The sequence below is a fragment of the Solanum dulcamara genome, chromosome 2 (genome assembly GCF_947179165.1).
Source record: "Solanum dulcamara chromosome 2, daSolDulc1.2, whole genome shotgun sequence".
Lineage (NCBI taxonomy): Eukaryota > Viridiplantae > Streptophyta > Magnoliopsida > Solanales > Solanaceae > Solanum > Solanum dulcamara.
Genome location: NC_077238.1, coordinates 81877461 through 81894155, shown reverse-complemented (window position 1 = coordinate 81894155; position 16695 = coordinate 81877461). Strand labels below are relative to the sequence as shown.

Genomic DNA, 16695 nt, shown 5'->3' with positions numbered 1-16695 from the left:
GACTTCCTAGAGAGAATGGTTCCATCAATATAATCCTATCTCAAGAGGGTCTATGTTCATGGGAAACGATCATGCTTTGGATATTATTGGTATTGGGTCCATCAAAATAAAGATGTATGATGGCACGGTACGCACCATCTAGGAAGTACGACATGTAAAAGATTTGAAGAAGAATCTATTGTCTTTAGGACAACTAGATGATAATGGATGTTCATATAAGACTCATGGTGGAGTCATGAGAATATCCAAAGGAGCGCTTGTAGTGATGAAAGCGAAAAAATTTGCTGTAAACCTATATGTGCTTAAAGGTGAAATACACCAAGAAGGAGAAACATCAACCGCGTCAGCAAGTTCATTTGAAGAATCAATGATGATAGGGCATCGTAAACTTGGTCATATGTCGGAACGAGGTTTGAAGATTCTTGCTGAGCAAAAGCTTCTTCCAGGGCTCAAAACGGTTTCACTACCCTTTTGTGAGCATTGTGTTACCAGTAAGCAAAATAGACTAAAGTTTAGCAGCTCGTCTACTAAAAGCAAAAAAATATTAGATCTGGTCCACTCTGATGTTTGGCAAGCACCGGTGGAGTCCCTAGGAGAAGTGAAATATTTTGTGACATTCATCGACAATTACTCCAGGAGAAGTTGGGTGTATCCAATCAAGAGAAAGACAGATGGTTTTCCAGTTTTCAAAGAATTCAAAGCGCGGGTGGAACTTGAATCTGAGAAAAATATCAACTGTTTGAGGACAGATAATGGAGGAGAATACACTGGTGATGAATTTAATAACTTCTGTAAATAAGAAGGTATTAAACGGCAGTTTACGGTGCCATATACTCCACAACAAAATGGAGTAGCAGAACGGATGAACAGAACCTTATTGGAATGGATAAGAGCTATGTTGGCAACTGCAGGATTGGAAAAATCATTCTGGGCAGAAGCAGTCAAAACCGCATGTTATGTGATCAATCGATCACCATCAACCGCAATTGATTTGAAAACGCCAATGAAGATGTGGATAGAAAAACCAGCTGATTATTCTCGCTTATATATATTCAGAAGTCCTGCTTATACTATGTACAACACCCAAGAAAAATCGAAGTTGGATCTAAAATCCATGGAATGCATTTTCTTAGGGTATGCTGATGGAGTCAAGGGGTATCGCTTGTGGGATCCTACAGCCCGCAAGGTGGTAATCAGTAGGGATGTTATATTTGTTGAAAACAATACAAGAAAAAGAAGATAGCACTTTAAAAGAAAAATCAGAGACTACTACAGTTAAAGTTGAAGAAATAGAAGAAGTTCCAGTTTCTTCTGAAGCAGCACCAGAGCACGAAGAACAAGAGCAAGCTGAGATTGAAACTCTAGAAGTTCGACGGTCAACTAGGGAGAGAAGAGAACCAACTTGGCACTCAGATTATTCTAGAGAGTAATATTGCATACTGTCTACTAACAGAAGATGGAGAGCCTTCAACTTTTCAAGAAGCTATGAAAGGCTAAGAATCATCTCTGTGGGTGGCAGCAATACAAGAAGAAATTGAAGCTCTTCATAAAAATAAAACATGGGATCTTGTTCAATTACCACAAGGAAGGAAGGCCATTGGAAACAAATGGGTCTATAAGATCAAACGCAATGGTAATGATCAAGTGGAGAAGTATCGTGCAAGATTAGTGGTGAAAGAATTCGCTCAGAAAGAAGGTATAGACTTCAATGAGATATTTTCTCCGGTGGTTCAACTCACAACAATTCGAGTGGTCCTGGCGATGTGTGCTATATTTGACTTGTACTTAGAGAAGTTAGATGTCAAAACTGCATTTCTTCATGGAAAGCTTGAAGAAGAAATTTATATGCTCCAACCAGAAGGTTTTAAAGAACAGGGAAAAGAGAACTTGGTTTGCAGGTTGAACAAATCTCTATATGGCCTCAAACAGGCGCCGAGGTATTGGTATAAGAGATTTGATTCCTTCATTATAAGCCTTAGATACAACAGACATAGTTCAGATCCTTGTGTTTATTACAAGAGATTTGGGGATGACAATTTTGTTATTTTGCTGTTGTATGTTGATGACATGTTGGTAGCAGGCCCCAACAAAGATCGTCTTACAAATTTAAAGGCAAATTGGCTAGAGAGTTTGAAATGAAGGACTTGGGACCAGCAAACAAGATTCTAGAGATGCAAATTCACCGAGACAGAAATAATAGAAAGATTTGGCTTTCTCAAAAGAACTTGTTGAAGAAAATTTTGAGACACTTCAAGATGCAAGGCTGTAAGTCAATTTCTATCCCACTTCCTATTAATTTCACGTTAACCTCAAGTATGAGTCTTAGCAATGAAGAAGAGAGGATGGAGATGTATCGAGTACCATATGCATCAGCAGTGGGAAGTTTAATATTCGCCATGGTATGTACAAGACCTGACATTGCACAAGCAGTGGGAGTGATCAGTCGATACATGGCTAATCCTGCTAGAGAGCATTGGAATACTGTTAAGAGGATCCTAAGATACATCAAGGGTACCTCAGATGTTGCAATGTGTTATGGAGGATCAGACTTTACTATTAAAGGTTATGTTGATTCAGATTATGCAGGTGATCTTGATAAAAGTAAGTCCACCACAAGTTATGTGTTTACTCTTGCTGGAGGAGCTGTAAACTGTAATCTATCATGGCTACATCTACGACGGAAGCAGAATATGTAGCAGCTACACAAGCTAGCAAAGAGGCAATATGGATGCAGATGTTACTGGAGGAGCTCGGGAACAAACAAGAGAAGGTTGCTCTGTTTTGTGACAGTTAGAGCGCTTTGCATCTTGCAAAGAATCCGGCATTTCATTCAAGGACAAAGCACATACGAGTTCAGTATCACTTTGTTCGTGAGAAGGTGAAAGAAGGCTGTGTGGATATTCAGAAAATTCACACCAATGACAACCTGACAGATATGTTTACGAAGCCGATCAACAGTAACAAGTTCATATGGTGTCGATCTTCTATTGGCCTAGCAGAAACGTAACATTATAGTAATTTGGTAGAAAGGATGGTGTGAAAATTTAATTGATTCTCAATTAAATCTTCAAGTGGGAGAATGCAAGAGAATAAAGGAAAAACATGAAGTCAAAAAAGGGAAAAGCATAAAGAAAAACAAAATGCAAAAAGTCAAAAAAAGGGTTGGCAGTAGTTGGCAGAAACGCGTTTTCTACTTTTTGACAATTAACGCGTAGAAAACGCGTTTCTCTTTTGACAAAAACGCGTTTCTTGTTTCCTATAAATAGAGGGCCTCTTGCCCTCATTTAAATCATCCCAGAAAGAAAGAGTAAAAATACAAAGAGAGTTATACACCAAGATAAATATTGTAGTCTTGAGTGTCCTCTTTAGTAGTTGTTCCTTTTACAAGAGAGAAGTGTTAATTGTTGTTTTCTCCTTGTATTTGAGAGCTGTGTACTCCATATTAAAATAGTGAGATCCTTCTACCCCGTGGTTTTTCCCTTCTATCAGTTAGAGGAGTTTCCACGTAAAATTCTCCTGTCCAATTTATTTTCATATTAATTATCATATCAATCTTTAGTTGTGGTGCTTCCTCCCCAACAATGTGTGTGTATATGCATCGTTAGTATAAATATTGTTTTCCCTGACGACTAAAGGTTATTCGAATTAGGTAAGTCTTCTTAAAATTAGGAATTTGTTATAAAATATATGTAGGTTCTTCATTGCTGATTCAGAAAAATATTTATGTAATCATGTTACTCATTAGGTAATTATCAATATATTTGATAGGCATTAATTTGCTAAGATATTTTTTTAAATATATATACGTAAAAAATAACTTTAATCATATACATATATAAAGTAATTTTTTGTCGAATGAGATCTGAACAAACCCCTTATGATACCTTGGCTTCGCCTATGAACATGAATTAAACAAACTATTCGAAAGACCAATTTAGCAAATGTTCATGGAGTAATCTTTATTTATTGAGTTAAGTAGATAAGATGGAATAATGATCCATATTGCCCATTAAATTAACTACCATTTGCTTTTTAAAAAAGGGGAAAATTATGCGAATAGACAAATATATACTAATTAGTTAGTTAATATATCTATAGTTTGAATTAATTACGACTCGCAGCAAATATCTAGCTGTAATTACAGTTTGAGTTTTGTATAATTCACGAGATTATACAAACACTATGCGCGATTATACAAATGATGTGAATTGTATACCGAAATATACAAACACTGCGAATTGTATAGCGAATTATACAAATATTGTGCATGAATTGTATAGCGAATTATACAAGGTATTTGAGGGCGAAAACGTGAAGAGAGAGATAATTTTATACCAAACATGTGGGCTGGACAATATATATTTTAGTAGGTCACACTGGATTATTTGAGTGGAAAGAATATTTTCCTAAATTAAGCAGAAAATATATGTATAAAATATTTAATGAAGCACATAAGATCCTAATGAGAAGATACAATAATCTTTATCTGCCAACCAATAAAACCTATTTAAAAATGAGGAAAAAATATATTTATAATGATTTTCCTTCAAGTTACACCTTTCTTGCCAAATCCATAATTAATTTGCAACTTGGTCTGTCATCCCTAGAATAATTTTTATCCATTCAGCGACAACTCTTTCATTCGATAACATTAGATTAGACGTCTTAATCTAAATATACATCTAAATAATTAAAATATTATATTTAAATTTGAATAACTAAAATTGTTTGTTTTATAACTTCTAAATATGCATAATTTATTTACTTTTAAACATAAAAAAATATAATTTAAATAAAAAGAATTCAATATTAGAAAAAATATTTTAATAAAATATAATTATTATATGATAAAAAATAAAATATTTATATTTATTAGAGGTTGTACTGAAGATAGTTTGTAGAAGGGGTGGTGGAGATGGTTTGTAGTGATGGTGATGGTATTGGTTGGTGCTAGTGACTAGTAACGATGGTAGTAACAGTTATGATGGAGATGGTTGATGTTATAGTGATTGACGTGATGGTTGCGATTGATATTGATGGTGATATTGATGGTAAAATTCATTGATATTAATAGTTGTCTGTGTTGGCGGACCAAAGTTAACAATGGCATTGGTGACAGTTGGTGGTGGTGCTAGATGTGATGTTAAAGGTGGTTGGTAGTAAGAATTGGTTGCAACGAATGGTAGTGGCTGATAGTGGTGGTGGAGACGATGATAGTGATGGTAATGACAGTGAATATAATTATAACAACAAAAGTGACAGATATTGGAGCGACTGACAGTAGTGATTAACAGTGTGGTGGTTTCCAATGGTGGTAGTGATCACAGAAGTGGTTGGTAGTGGTGGTTGGCGGCGGTGGTGATGGATTGACAGTGATGGGGGTTGTGGTTGTGATAGCAAAGATAGTTAGTGGTGAATTGGTGGTTATGGATAGAACAGTGATGAAAATTATTAACATAAAATATCTTGTTCAAAATCTTAATGATTAAGACGTATTTAGACGCAATAAATACTTAATTTTAATGTAAGCAAATGCTCTTAGTGATCTAAGATTTGAATCAAACAAATGAGGACTTGATAAGAATAAAGCTAACCTGCTATGATAGGTTTATTTATAAGTTACATTCGTAAAAATTAGGTGTGACAACCGGTCATTCCAAGCTTGCTATGAGTTTTTAGCCACTTTGTGAAAAGTAATAGAGAAATAGCTACACTTTGATGTGAAAATAAAATTTGGAAAAAAATACGTTTACTTAAAATACATAAGAACTTATACTGGTAAATTGAACCTCACAAAGTGTTTCTTAAATTTGAATTTTTAAAGATGAACTCTATGAATCGTATTCATGTGATTTGAAACTTCAATAAATTTTTGAATCTCCTGAATCATTCCTTGAGTTTGAACTTATAAAGATTTGAACCGTGAATTGTTCATAAGATATAGGACTCTAGCAAATTTTTTGAATTTGAACCAAGAATCGTTCATGAAGCTTAAAACTCCAATAAATTTTAACCTTGTAAAACCCACGCTTGTCTCATACTCTTTTCTCCAAAGTCAGGTCTGAAGAGATAAAAAATGAGTGAGATAATTTTCAAAGTCATGTGGCATTTTTAGAATTAAAAAATGAGTTTTAGAATTTTAAATTAAGTAAATATAGATCTATTATAGAAAAGAATAAATATGCATCATTTGTTACCAAACAAGAGTATATATGCACCACTTGATAGACGATGAAGATATAAATGCAATATGTTTTTAACGAGGAGTATATATATCCACTATAAATCATAAAGTTGAGGGGTATATTTACCCCTTTCCTTTTAATAAAAGAAGAAAATCAAGTAAAAATGGAACTTAACACTTGAAAAGGATAACAAACAATTAATTAGCAAAATAACATGGTTGACCTAATGCATTCTTAATCATTAACATCTACATCTACATCATGCAACTAGAAAATTAACCACAAATTAAATCACAAGTTGAAAGGAACTTCTCAGCATAAACATTAAAAAAATAAATTAAAAAAATTAATAACGATCGAGGATGACCAAAAGACCCTTTATTTGGACAATATTTTGTTGAAAAAGAGTACTAATGATTTGGAAGCGGAGTAGCAAACTCTAAAAGCTCGGGATTTGTTTCAAATACAGACATGTCTAGTTCGCCTAGCATGACTATGGCTTCCATGCCACCTTCGATTTGATTATCCATTAGATGGAACCACCTATTGAAGGGACCCGTCGCGAGGCTCACTCTAGCTGGCTTTCCCCAACCAAAATCAGTTTTATAAAGTGGGAACGCGTTCAAACTAAGACAAAAATAATAATCAAGCATGTCATTGTTGAATGGCGATTTTTTTCCTTTTTTAATTGAATCAACTACTTCGGAGATAAATGCATTTTCTATAGCCCTTGCTTTGTCCTGATCAAGTTTTTCTTTCTCATTCCTCAATTGTCTTACTAGTCTTGGACAATTTACATCCTTTTCATTAGTTGTTTCCACAAAGAATCCAGATACAATATTACCCGATGCATCTTGTGATAGAGGTGGGTTGTGCCTTTCGCGCATATATGAAACTTGAAACAAAGAAGATGGTTTAAACGAACCGATATTCATTGTTCTTGCAGCTACAGCACATCTGTAAATTACTGAGCTCACTATTTCAGTAGGAGTTAGATTCTCAACTCCTGATTCGAAAGAGAATTTCGATTTAAAAGCATTCACTTTATCCGCGGGAAAAACAAACCTTTTCCCTACATATCCTATAGGTTCTTCAGGCTTGATAGTTGAAACAACACAAGGATCATTAGATTGGGGGTAAATGGATTCCCCTACAAAATGAGGAGATGATGTAACACTTATATCACGACTCAAAATCCCCCAATTATAGAAGAAATTGCTAATAGTACACGCATCCCCAATCTTGTGTGATAAGCATCCACCAACTGCTATTCCACCACAATCGAAATAGCTAACTTGAGCTACCGCTAGGTTTCCTTTATTCGGGTGGTTCCAAGGTAGTTGTTGTGGAAAAGCTACATTTTCAACATTGACGTAAGGGTGTTTAAGAATTTCAGACATTGGACAATGGACACGAACGTTGGATACCTCAACTCCCACATCATTACAATCAACAATACAATCATCCTTTGTCTTTCCTGCGTAAGGATAATAGTACGAAAGTGTCTTGGAAAGTGAGTTCTCGAGTCGTTGAGACACATGGCTTGGTTCAGAGCCCGTTTTCGGGTAGAAAAATGCAAAAGGAATGGACATATCAAAAACTTGATCAAGGAAAGAAAGTTTGTGAGATCTAAGAGGAAGAGGAGTTTGAATAGAGGGTTTGATGATCTTTTTGGAAATCAAAGAAACAAGTGCTGATGTTGCCATTGTGCTTTCAACTTCTTAACCAACAACACCATTTAGAGTATCTTCCCATCTATATATATTACTAAATTTAAGTTATATACATTGATAACTTAAAAAAAAATATTTATGTTAGAATTTATTATAACTTTGACTTTGATCCTATATTTATTCAAAACTCTGAAAATAATCTTTTTAAAGAATTAACAAATCATAAATTTTAAATCCTAATTTCGTCTCGAAATTCACGTAAAAGGTCCATGTGTCCATGAAATTAATCTATTTGCTATAGGAAATTTAATACCATAAAAGGACAAAAATTACAGGTTAGCTCTGGTGCACGCCATAATAAAGTAATTGATTATTGCATAGATTAAACAAATGGCAGGTTAGCTTTAGCTTAGAGCATTTATTTTGTTTCCTCATTATTATTATTATTATTATTATTATTATTATTATTAATTATTACTACTCTAGTATTATTTGATGCTTTAATTTTATTATTATTATATTTAATGTAAAGAAGTCTTTAATATAGGTAGGTCTTTCAACCGTCCCAACCAACCAATTTACATTATTGAGCCAGCCCTTAGTCATCCCCACTTGGCTAGTTTTGAATTTTTTATCCGAATCAATTTTCAAATATCATTTTTTATTTAACTATTTTTTCTTTTTCAAATTTTAGAGTAAAATATGTTTAAACGCCCACTTAGTTAAATAAGACTAAATAGGTACTCGTAATAAGGAATCAACAAATAAGTGGTCTTAGCAAATTAAAAAGAAAGTACCAAAAATAACAATCGCCTTAGGAATTAAAAACAAAACATATTTTTTTCCAGTCTTACCCTTTTATTGAATAACAACTTCTAGATAGTGCCCAATTCAAAAAAAATAATAATATTTAATTCAATACCTATAACTTTTTTTTTGGATATTTATTTTGGAATGCATTCACGTTACATCATTAAAATCTACTGAAGAAAATTGTTGATTTATGCTTTCAAATTGATATTACAATTGGAATTCTTCCCCGGGGGTATTACAGATAATTCTGTAAAGATTTCGTGGAAAAATTTATGAGAAGTTATACCACTAAAAAATTAATTGCTAACACGAAAAATAGAGAAAAACGTCAAATTCATGTTGAGTGGCTCTAAATATTAAAATTGTCGCGCGGATCAGGCTAGTGGTGTGTATAGATCGGTTCGGTTCAGTTTAAGTATTATTGGTTTAATTTTTAGTTTTAAAATACGCTAAACCGATAACCAAATCAATAAAATATTTGTTATCAGTTTTTGATCTTTAACGGTTTGATTTTCGATTTAACCAATAAGAAAATGCTTTCAAAATAAATATATGACTTCTGTAACAATTTTCAAAAATCTTGAACATTATTGAAAAAGAAAAAAGAGTTTCTTAAGGAAAAAAATCAAATGCTCATAAGATTTAACCCCAATTAGGATGAAATAATCTCCTAATTGTTTACTAGCGAAGTCGAATTTTTTGAGAAAGTGGGTTTGGAGAAGGGGATAGATTAGAAAAGGGAGAAGAAAATAAGTTTAAAAAGAGAGAAATCAAACTCACAACACTAGCAGTATCCTAACCCTTGCCGTCGTAGTTGCAACTTGCAAACAGTAGTCGTCGTTCTTAGTTCTTTAGGTTTACAGTTTTGACTTTGTGATTAACCTAAAGAGACAAAGCCTGAAGGGTAAATACATTGTGAACTATGAAGTAGTGTGAAGTGTGAATTGTGTAGGACACTGATAGTATGATATAGTGATTATATATTTATATTAATATTTTTGTTTGACATTTGTGTATGAGTAAATATTAAAATAGTAAATTATTAATATCTTAATGGGTTATCGGTTTACCCAATAACTCAATATTAAAAACTAATACCGAACCGATAACCAATAATTTTTTATAAAACTATTAAATAACTGTTAACCCAATATCAATAAACCAATAATACTTTTTCAGTTTGGTTTATTGATCGGTTCGATTTTTGCACACCCCTAGATCAGGCCAAGGCTATTGAAATTCTTCCCCTAATTACTATGAGCAGTTTTGTAAAGGTTTCACAGAAAAATTTACCGGAAGCTATACCACCAAGAAATTCATAGGCTAACACATACGAAAAATGGAGAAAATTGTTTAATTCCTATTGACTGACCCCTAAATGCTAAAAAACATCGTGCAGATCAGGCAACGACTGTTGAAATTCTTCCCCAAGTTATTACAGATGGCTCTGTAAAGGTTTCGCGAAAAAATTGATCAGAAGTCATACCATCAAAAAATCTATGGACTAACACACACGAAAAACAGAGAGAAGTGTTAATTCCTATTATATCATTTAACTCTACCATTATTACAGTATCAAAAAATGAAATTATACAAATATGAATTGGAATAGCTCATTGATACGTATACAATTAGGCAATAAATTCTAATCAGATAAAATTACCGTGAATTATGAGATTGTTTTCTATTTTTGTAATTACCACCATTTGGTCAATTATTTTAAAAGCCAAAAATTGTATATTTTTTTTTAAAAAAAATGAGATATACAAATGGAAGTTAGCATTGGTAAATAAAACTATAGTTATAAAGAGTAATTATGCAAACTATAGATAAGGAGACTTATTAAGTTTCATTATTTTGCTATTTATGAAATTTACTTTCTCGTAAATCACCCCTTAAATTGGCTATCAGGAGCAAATTCTTCCTCTACCTGGAAAGGCCCAAAAAAGATCAAAGTCACATGCGATGTAACCCGTAGGCTCACATATATCACGTGACCGCGACAGCCCCTTTGGTTCTTGACTTTCTTCCATTTGTTTGCCACTGCCCAAAAGGGAAGCTTTGAGGCACAGCTGAAAGGTTAATTCTTTGATTCAAAGTTCAGATTTTTCTAATCACTTTTGTAAGTTTATTTCCTTTTTTACTGATTTATGTAGTGATTGTTTTGGAGATTTGTTTGTGGATTTGCATGATTCAGTTGATCTATGGTTGTGGGGTTGTTTATTTTTGTTGATTTCGTAAATGGGTATTTGTTTCTTGGATTAAATCAACTTTTTCTTGTGTGCTTTTAGTTTTTTGGTTATGGCTCTTTTGTTACTGTTGTTTGTTGTCTGACTGCTAGAGACAGATCCCGGATTTTAAATAAATGTGTAAAAAAGTAATGCTAGTGTGTCCACTTCCACGAGGTAAGTGGAGGGAGGGTAAGGTGTGTGTACACTCTATCCTCCCGGGAGCCTCCAGTTGTGAGATTACAATGGCTATATTGTTGTTGTTGTTGTTGTGTGTAAAGAATAATGCTACATCTGCCGCCGGTTTATGAGTACCAATTATTTTGTATATTATTGGCGTTTAGACATGAGTTGGTTGAGATTTGAAGGGGGGGGGGGAGTAGGATTTGAAGTTGAAAAGGGTATTTGAAGGTCTAAAAACATAATGTTGGAGGGGTAAGGTTTGAGCACACTCTATCCTCCTAGGAGACCCCACTTGTGGGACACTGGATATGTTGTTGTTGTTGTTGTGTAAAGAATAATGCTACTTCCGCTATCGGTTTATGAGTACCAATCATTTTGTGTATTATTGGCGTTGAGACATGAGTTGGTTGAGATTTGAGGGGGAAAAAGTAGGATTTGAAGTTGAAAAGGGTATTTGGAGACCGTAGCTATATTGCTCGGACTCTTCAAAAATGTCATTTGGTGCGTGTCAGATTTTTTAAAAGTATGCATTTTTTGGAGAATCCGACACAGAGTGCGACTGCATTTTTGGAGAGTTCGGGCAACATAGGATTGTAGTAGTGTTTGGACATGAAATCACTGTTAAAGTTTGTTTTTTTGAGTCAAACTTGAAAACTCCGAAAACCTGTATTTCAAATTCTATATTTCAAGTTTAAAGTTGAAGATAATGAGTCATTTTAATAAAGAAACACTTATTTGAAATAATCTCCAAATATTTGAAATCCCATCTATGGCGAAATGGGTTAGAGTCCTACATTTGTTGTGAGGATAAAGGTTTTAGTCTCTTTTTACTGTCTTGAACAATTAAAATTGAGTTAGGTACGAGGTATATTTGTTAACATGCTATGAAACTCATCCTTGGTATTGGGGCTACCCATTGTTGGATCCCATGTTACACTATATGTGCTCAACTGCAGTGGCGGAACCAGGAATTTTATGAAGGGGGTTCAAAAAAAAATTAAACACGCGAATCAGGAAAAAAATGTGCTTATTCGGATTCGAACCCGCGAGTTAAGACAAGCTAAGGCAAAATATTGAACCCCCTTTTCCACTGAGCTAGTCCTTTGGCTTATGCTCAGGGGCTTCAATGTTAAATATATACATATAAATTAAAAAATTTATCTCATATATACAATGTAATTTTTTAACGAAGGGGGTATGAACCCCCTGGACCCAATGTAGGTCCGCCCCTGTGCTCAAGATGTCCAACTTTGGGAGTGCGAGGCTTTTTAGACTCTAATATTGATTGGGAGGGTATGGATTGTAGCATCTTTATATGGTCTTGGATAATTCTCGCATCTTGAGCTGATATTTGGGGTTGAGTTAGGTCTAAAATCCTTTGTTTTAACTGTGTGCATATGGAGTTGATTCAGGTCTAACTTTGAGTTAGGTCCAAGGTTATATTTTTCTTAATAGCATGTGTATGCACGAAGATGAGTGTGTCTGCACGAAGATGAGTGTGTCTGCACTTAGTAGACCAGCCTATGCAGCGACTGTAAAAGCTTGATGGATTCTAACCTCCTAGCTGTGCTGACAATTTCGTGTATTCTATGCTAGTTTGATTGTGTAAAATGTACAAATTAGGCAGTAGGGTATCCCGTCCACACTACAAATTAGTATGCTTCAAGTAAAGTATGAAATTAAAATATGTTCAAACTAGTAATGAAGAAAACAAGAAAACATTTTGTAAAAGAGAAAAAAAATCACATTGGATTATTGCATATTTTCAGTCAACAATTACTAAGTTTAATTTGTACTAGTTATGCATGATGCTATTTATAATTTAAATGGGGAAAAAAAACTCAAAAAGGAAGGAATAACTTGGAATAAGAATGGTGAAGATTAGGACTCATTTCTGTTTGTCTGTGTGGAGAAAGTGAATTTAAATTTGGATAAAGATGTAAGATTTAGTAAACTAAGGAGAGGAAGAAGTGCATTTTGGTTGCTTCTCTTCTCCCTTAAACTGAAACGGAATTTCCCACTGTAAAATTAAATCTCGATTTGAAGTCTCTTTCTCCTGAAATTAGACAAAGAGACATCTCCTAGAATCTCAGGCCTCATAAATTGAACCTACGCACTTGAAAAATGTGTGACTTATCAAAAAGAAAAGATATGTTGTGTCAGATGGTTTGGCTTTGGACTTCCATAATGGAAGTCTCAAGTTCGAAACCCCTTGCCTGCATCGGCGCTTTCAGTCGAGCTCGTCCCACGGGGTTTGCCTAGTGTTGTTTACCTCTACTGTGTGGTTTACGAGCTATTGCAAAAGATCGAGTTTATCCTGTGCGCATGCAAAGGGTAGTGGCTGGGGTTCCCCTTGTCATAAAAAAATGTGTTTGTACGAAAACAGTCACTGTTATATGGAAAGTGTGCTCAAGTGGCTATTGAACTGGTCTGTTTGAAGTGGTAGTTGTAAATTCAAGGTAATTGGAATTATGTTATTATAAAGTGGTAGGTAAAGACAGGAGCGAAGTGGGATGGGCTAAGGGGATGCTGATCCAGGATGTTTTGAAGGCAAATAGTACTATTTTACTTTATATATATGGCCCTCAGGCTCAGTACAGTCGCCGTGCTAAATATTGACAATACTCTTACTGTTATCATCCCCAGAACAAGTACCCTTTTTTTCCTCCTTAATTCGTTTGAAGATGTAGTTACAAATGATTTTGTTCTGTTGGGTTCTAACCACTTAGTTTTCTATGCTGTTATCATCTCCATCGGTTCAGTATTTTAGAAACCAAACTCAAACGTCATCTTGCATCCCAAACTTGTGAAAACTAGGCCTGCTTACAGTTGATTGATCTCTGCGTATACGAAATAAAATGAAGCCCAGTATTGAGATACTGCTAAGCTTTTGGGGCTTTACCACTGGCATTCTGTGCATGGCATAATCAGGGGACATTTGGATGCTAATGACATTCACGACTCTTGCTGGTTCATGACTACTAATACATACGTAATCAACAGAATTTGGGGAATGGAATGGCATAAAATGAATGTTATGCACCCTCTGCTATTCTTATACTGTCTCTGCGTGATTTTGAAACTATTGATTAGATGTGACCTAGTAAAGGAGTTTGAGAACCATCTTTAAGACTTAGTGGAAAGATTTTCTGTTACATTATAGTTTATAGTGTTGTCAGATTAATTTACCTTAATTGATCAAATAATTCTATGTAGGTTCAGGTATGTCGACAGTAAGCATTCCTTCAGGTTCTTTGCTCAAAGTTGCACCGTCAATTAGATCCTCTGCCTTTACCAAGTCCCAAGTCTCTTTAGGATCCGTAAAGGTTATCTCTAAAGCGTTTGGCTTGAAGTCATCATCCTCCTTCAAAGTTTCTGCAATGGCAACATACAAGGTGAAGCTGATTGGCCCTGATGGTAAAGAGAATGAAATTGAAGTCGCCGATGATGAATACATCCTCGATAAAGCAGAGGAAGCTGGAGTGGAGCTGCCTTACTCATGCAGGGCTGGCTCTTGCTGTACCTGTGCTGGCCAGTTGGTTTCTGGAACAGTTGACCAATCCGAAGGTGCATTTCTCGACGATGATCAAATGGAGAAGGGTTATTTGCTGACTTGTATCTCGTACCCACGATCCGACTGTGTTATTCACACGCACAAGGAAGAAGACGTCGTTTGAAAATGTTCAAACTCAATTTGCTTCGAGGGGACCTCGAAAACTAAAGAGCGACACAAATCTTGTGCCGTAGACGCGGAAATGAAATAAATTAAGATGGTGGTATTTGTGTCTGGTTTATGGCATAACTCTTGTTGCAATTTGTTCAAGTATTGCTCTCTAAACTAATGTCCATTTGAAAACTATTGAATTTGGGTGATCTTTTCTGTATTAGAAGTTTGGCTCATCTATGTCCTTGCCGTTATAATTTTGGCTCAAAATTTCCTTTAGTCACCAACGCCAGTGGGCAAAGTTAGACCTTTTCGCGCAGTGTTAAGTTTGAGTATTATTTTTGACTATCAATATCTGAAATATTGTTGAATAAGAACTTATTTATCGAAAACAGACTCTCTACTTCTAAGGTAGGAGTAAGTTTTGCATAGACTTTACTCTCTTAAGACCTTATTTTTGAGATTACGTTGGGTATGTTATTGTCATTGATGGTGATGAATAAGAACTTGTTTGAATAGTATTTCAACTAAAATAATGATTTTCATTTACAAAATTGTGTACTTTTTCCCCAAGTGGAATTTACTAGAATAACAACTCAACTTTTAACTACTATTTTTATCACGAGGTAGGAATAAGATCTAAGATCTGTTTATATTGTACACTTTCCAAACCTCACCTGTTGAATTACCTCGAAAATGTTGTTGTTTTGTTATTCAACTTTAACTACTCTTTTTTTTTGACAAAAAAAAATGGTGACTAAAATGGAGTTGTTTTAATTTGCATACCAACCAAAGCCAAGTCACATCCAACATGGCTAATAAATATAATCTTTCACCTACTAAGAGAATAAACATTTTTCATAAGATAACAACAAAACACTAAGTAGCATAACAAGCCAAAATCCAAAAAATTATAAAATTAAATATTTTTCAAACATATAGGTACATTATCTCTATCATAAAATATATAAAAAAGGTACAATTTCTTTTTTAAAATTCAACATGCCAAAAACAAGTTTAATTTAAATATATAGAATAAAAATTTATGACTCTTACCATCGACGACTCGTCGATCGCTTTAGGACTGCTGAACCAGAGTACCCCTCGAGTTCAGCAGTCCGTACACTACCCCCTTCGTTTTCTCCGGATCGGATTTTCAAAGCCGATCTCACCTTTTTCCAAAACCCGGTTCTTATTGTCCTACTCTCTTTCTTTGACTTGGACCGGCGAACTCTTCCTGTGCAAGACACTTTTGGTGAACCCGGTTCAGACACCAACACTTGCCTCAATGTCTTTCTTCCCGGTTCAGACCGGCTTCTAGTGAACCGGAATTTCGATTTCGCCGCCTTGTTGTTGATCCGACTGGGATTTCCTACCCCCGAGAAAGATTTTTGAATCTTGGGAATGGAAAAAAGTGATGGATTTTGATTATTGTGAGATAAAATTTTGGAATTTTTGTTATTTGCTTTCCCAGAAAATGCAAATTTCATTGAAGTTTTTCTTTGCATGGCTGCATTTTGATCAAACCAATCTCTTTCTAAATCTTTAGAAAGCCAAAATGATTCAGGTGGATCATGACAGGGAAATTTCTCTTGAGAATTTTTACTGATATGTTGTTGATCTTCAATGTTTGTTGGATCATCATGAGGTTGTAGAGACATATCAACTTGTTAATTTGGCCAATATTTAGAAACAACACCTCTTTTCCTGCTACACCTAAAATTCTTTAATCGAGGAAAGTCTGGCGTATACAACCTCTTTTTCTGCTACACAAGAACACTATATTCAGGTAAAAAGTAAGATATATATATATATATAAAAGGAAGAAGAGGAAAGGAGGTAGGGATGGACTTTTTTTTCTTTCAAAGTAGGCAGGTGAAGGAGGAGAATAAGAAGATCTTTAATTCCAACATGGTATTTAATTAACAAGAATTGATGTTTCAATTTTT

General features: G+C 34.6%; 3 protein-coding genes across 4 annotated transcripts; 1 reads left to right on the top strand and 2 right to left on the bottom strand.

Moving 5' to 3' along the window:
• Window positions 1-6407: 6407 nt before the first annotated feature.
• Window positions 6408-7901, bottom strand: LOC129878763 (acyltransferase Pun1-like). The gene has a single exon (XM_055953482.1). It carries the CDS (start codon window positions 7889-7891, stop codon window positions 6596-6598), a length of 1296 nt encoding a protein of 431 aa, XP_055809457.1. The 5' UTR covers window positions 7892-7901; the 3' UTR covers window positions 6408-6595.
• A 2697-nt stretch (window positions 7902-10598) lies between these two features.
• Window positions 10599-14986, top strand: LOC129881083 (ferredoxin, root R-B2-like). Of its 2 annotated transcripts, none has more exons than XM_055955422.1 (2): window positions 10599-10750; window positions 14299-14986. In XM_055955422.1, exon 2 carries the CDS (start codon window positions 14307-14309, stop codon window positions 14757-14759), a length of 453 nt encoding a protein of 150 aa, XP_055811397.1. In that variant the 5' UTR covers window positions 10599-10750; window positions 14299-14306; the 3' UTR covers window positions 14760-14986. The 2 variants fall into 2 exon arrangements, with proteins under 2 accessions (XP_055811397.1, XP_055811396.1); XM_055955421.1 differs by having other exon boundaries at window positions 10607-10793.
• A 715-nt stretch (window positions 14987-15701) lies between these two features.
• Window positions 15702-16614, bottom strand: LOC129878747 (uncharacterized). Its single transcript, XM_055953481.1, has one exon. It carries the CDS (start codon window positions 16405-16407, stop codon window positions 15799-15801), a length of 609 nt encoding a protein of 202 aa, XP_055809456.1. The 5' UTR covers window positions 16408-16614; the 3' UTR covers window positions 15702-15798.
• Window positions 16615-16695: the final 81 nt, after the last annotated feature.

Excerpts from the sequence above, each read along its gene's own strand:
- LOC129878747 (XM_055953481.1), bottom strand. The coding sequence starts at position 16,407 with ATGTCTCTACAACCTCATGATGATCCAACAAACATTGAAGATCAACAA.
- LOC129878763 (XM_055953482.1), bottom strand. The coding sequence starts at position 7,891 with ATGGCAACATCAGCACTTGTTTCTTTGATTTCCAAAAAGATCATCAAA.
- LOC129881083 (XM_055955422.1), top strand. The coding sequence starts at position 14,307 with ATGTCGACAGTAAGCATTCCTTCAGGTTCTTTGCTCAAAGTTGCACCG.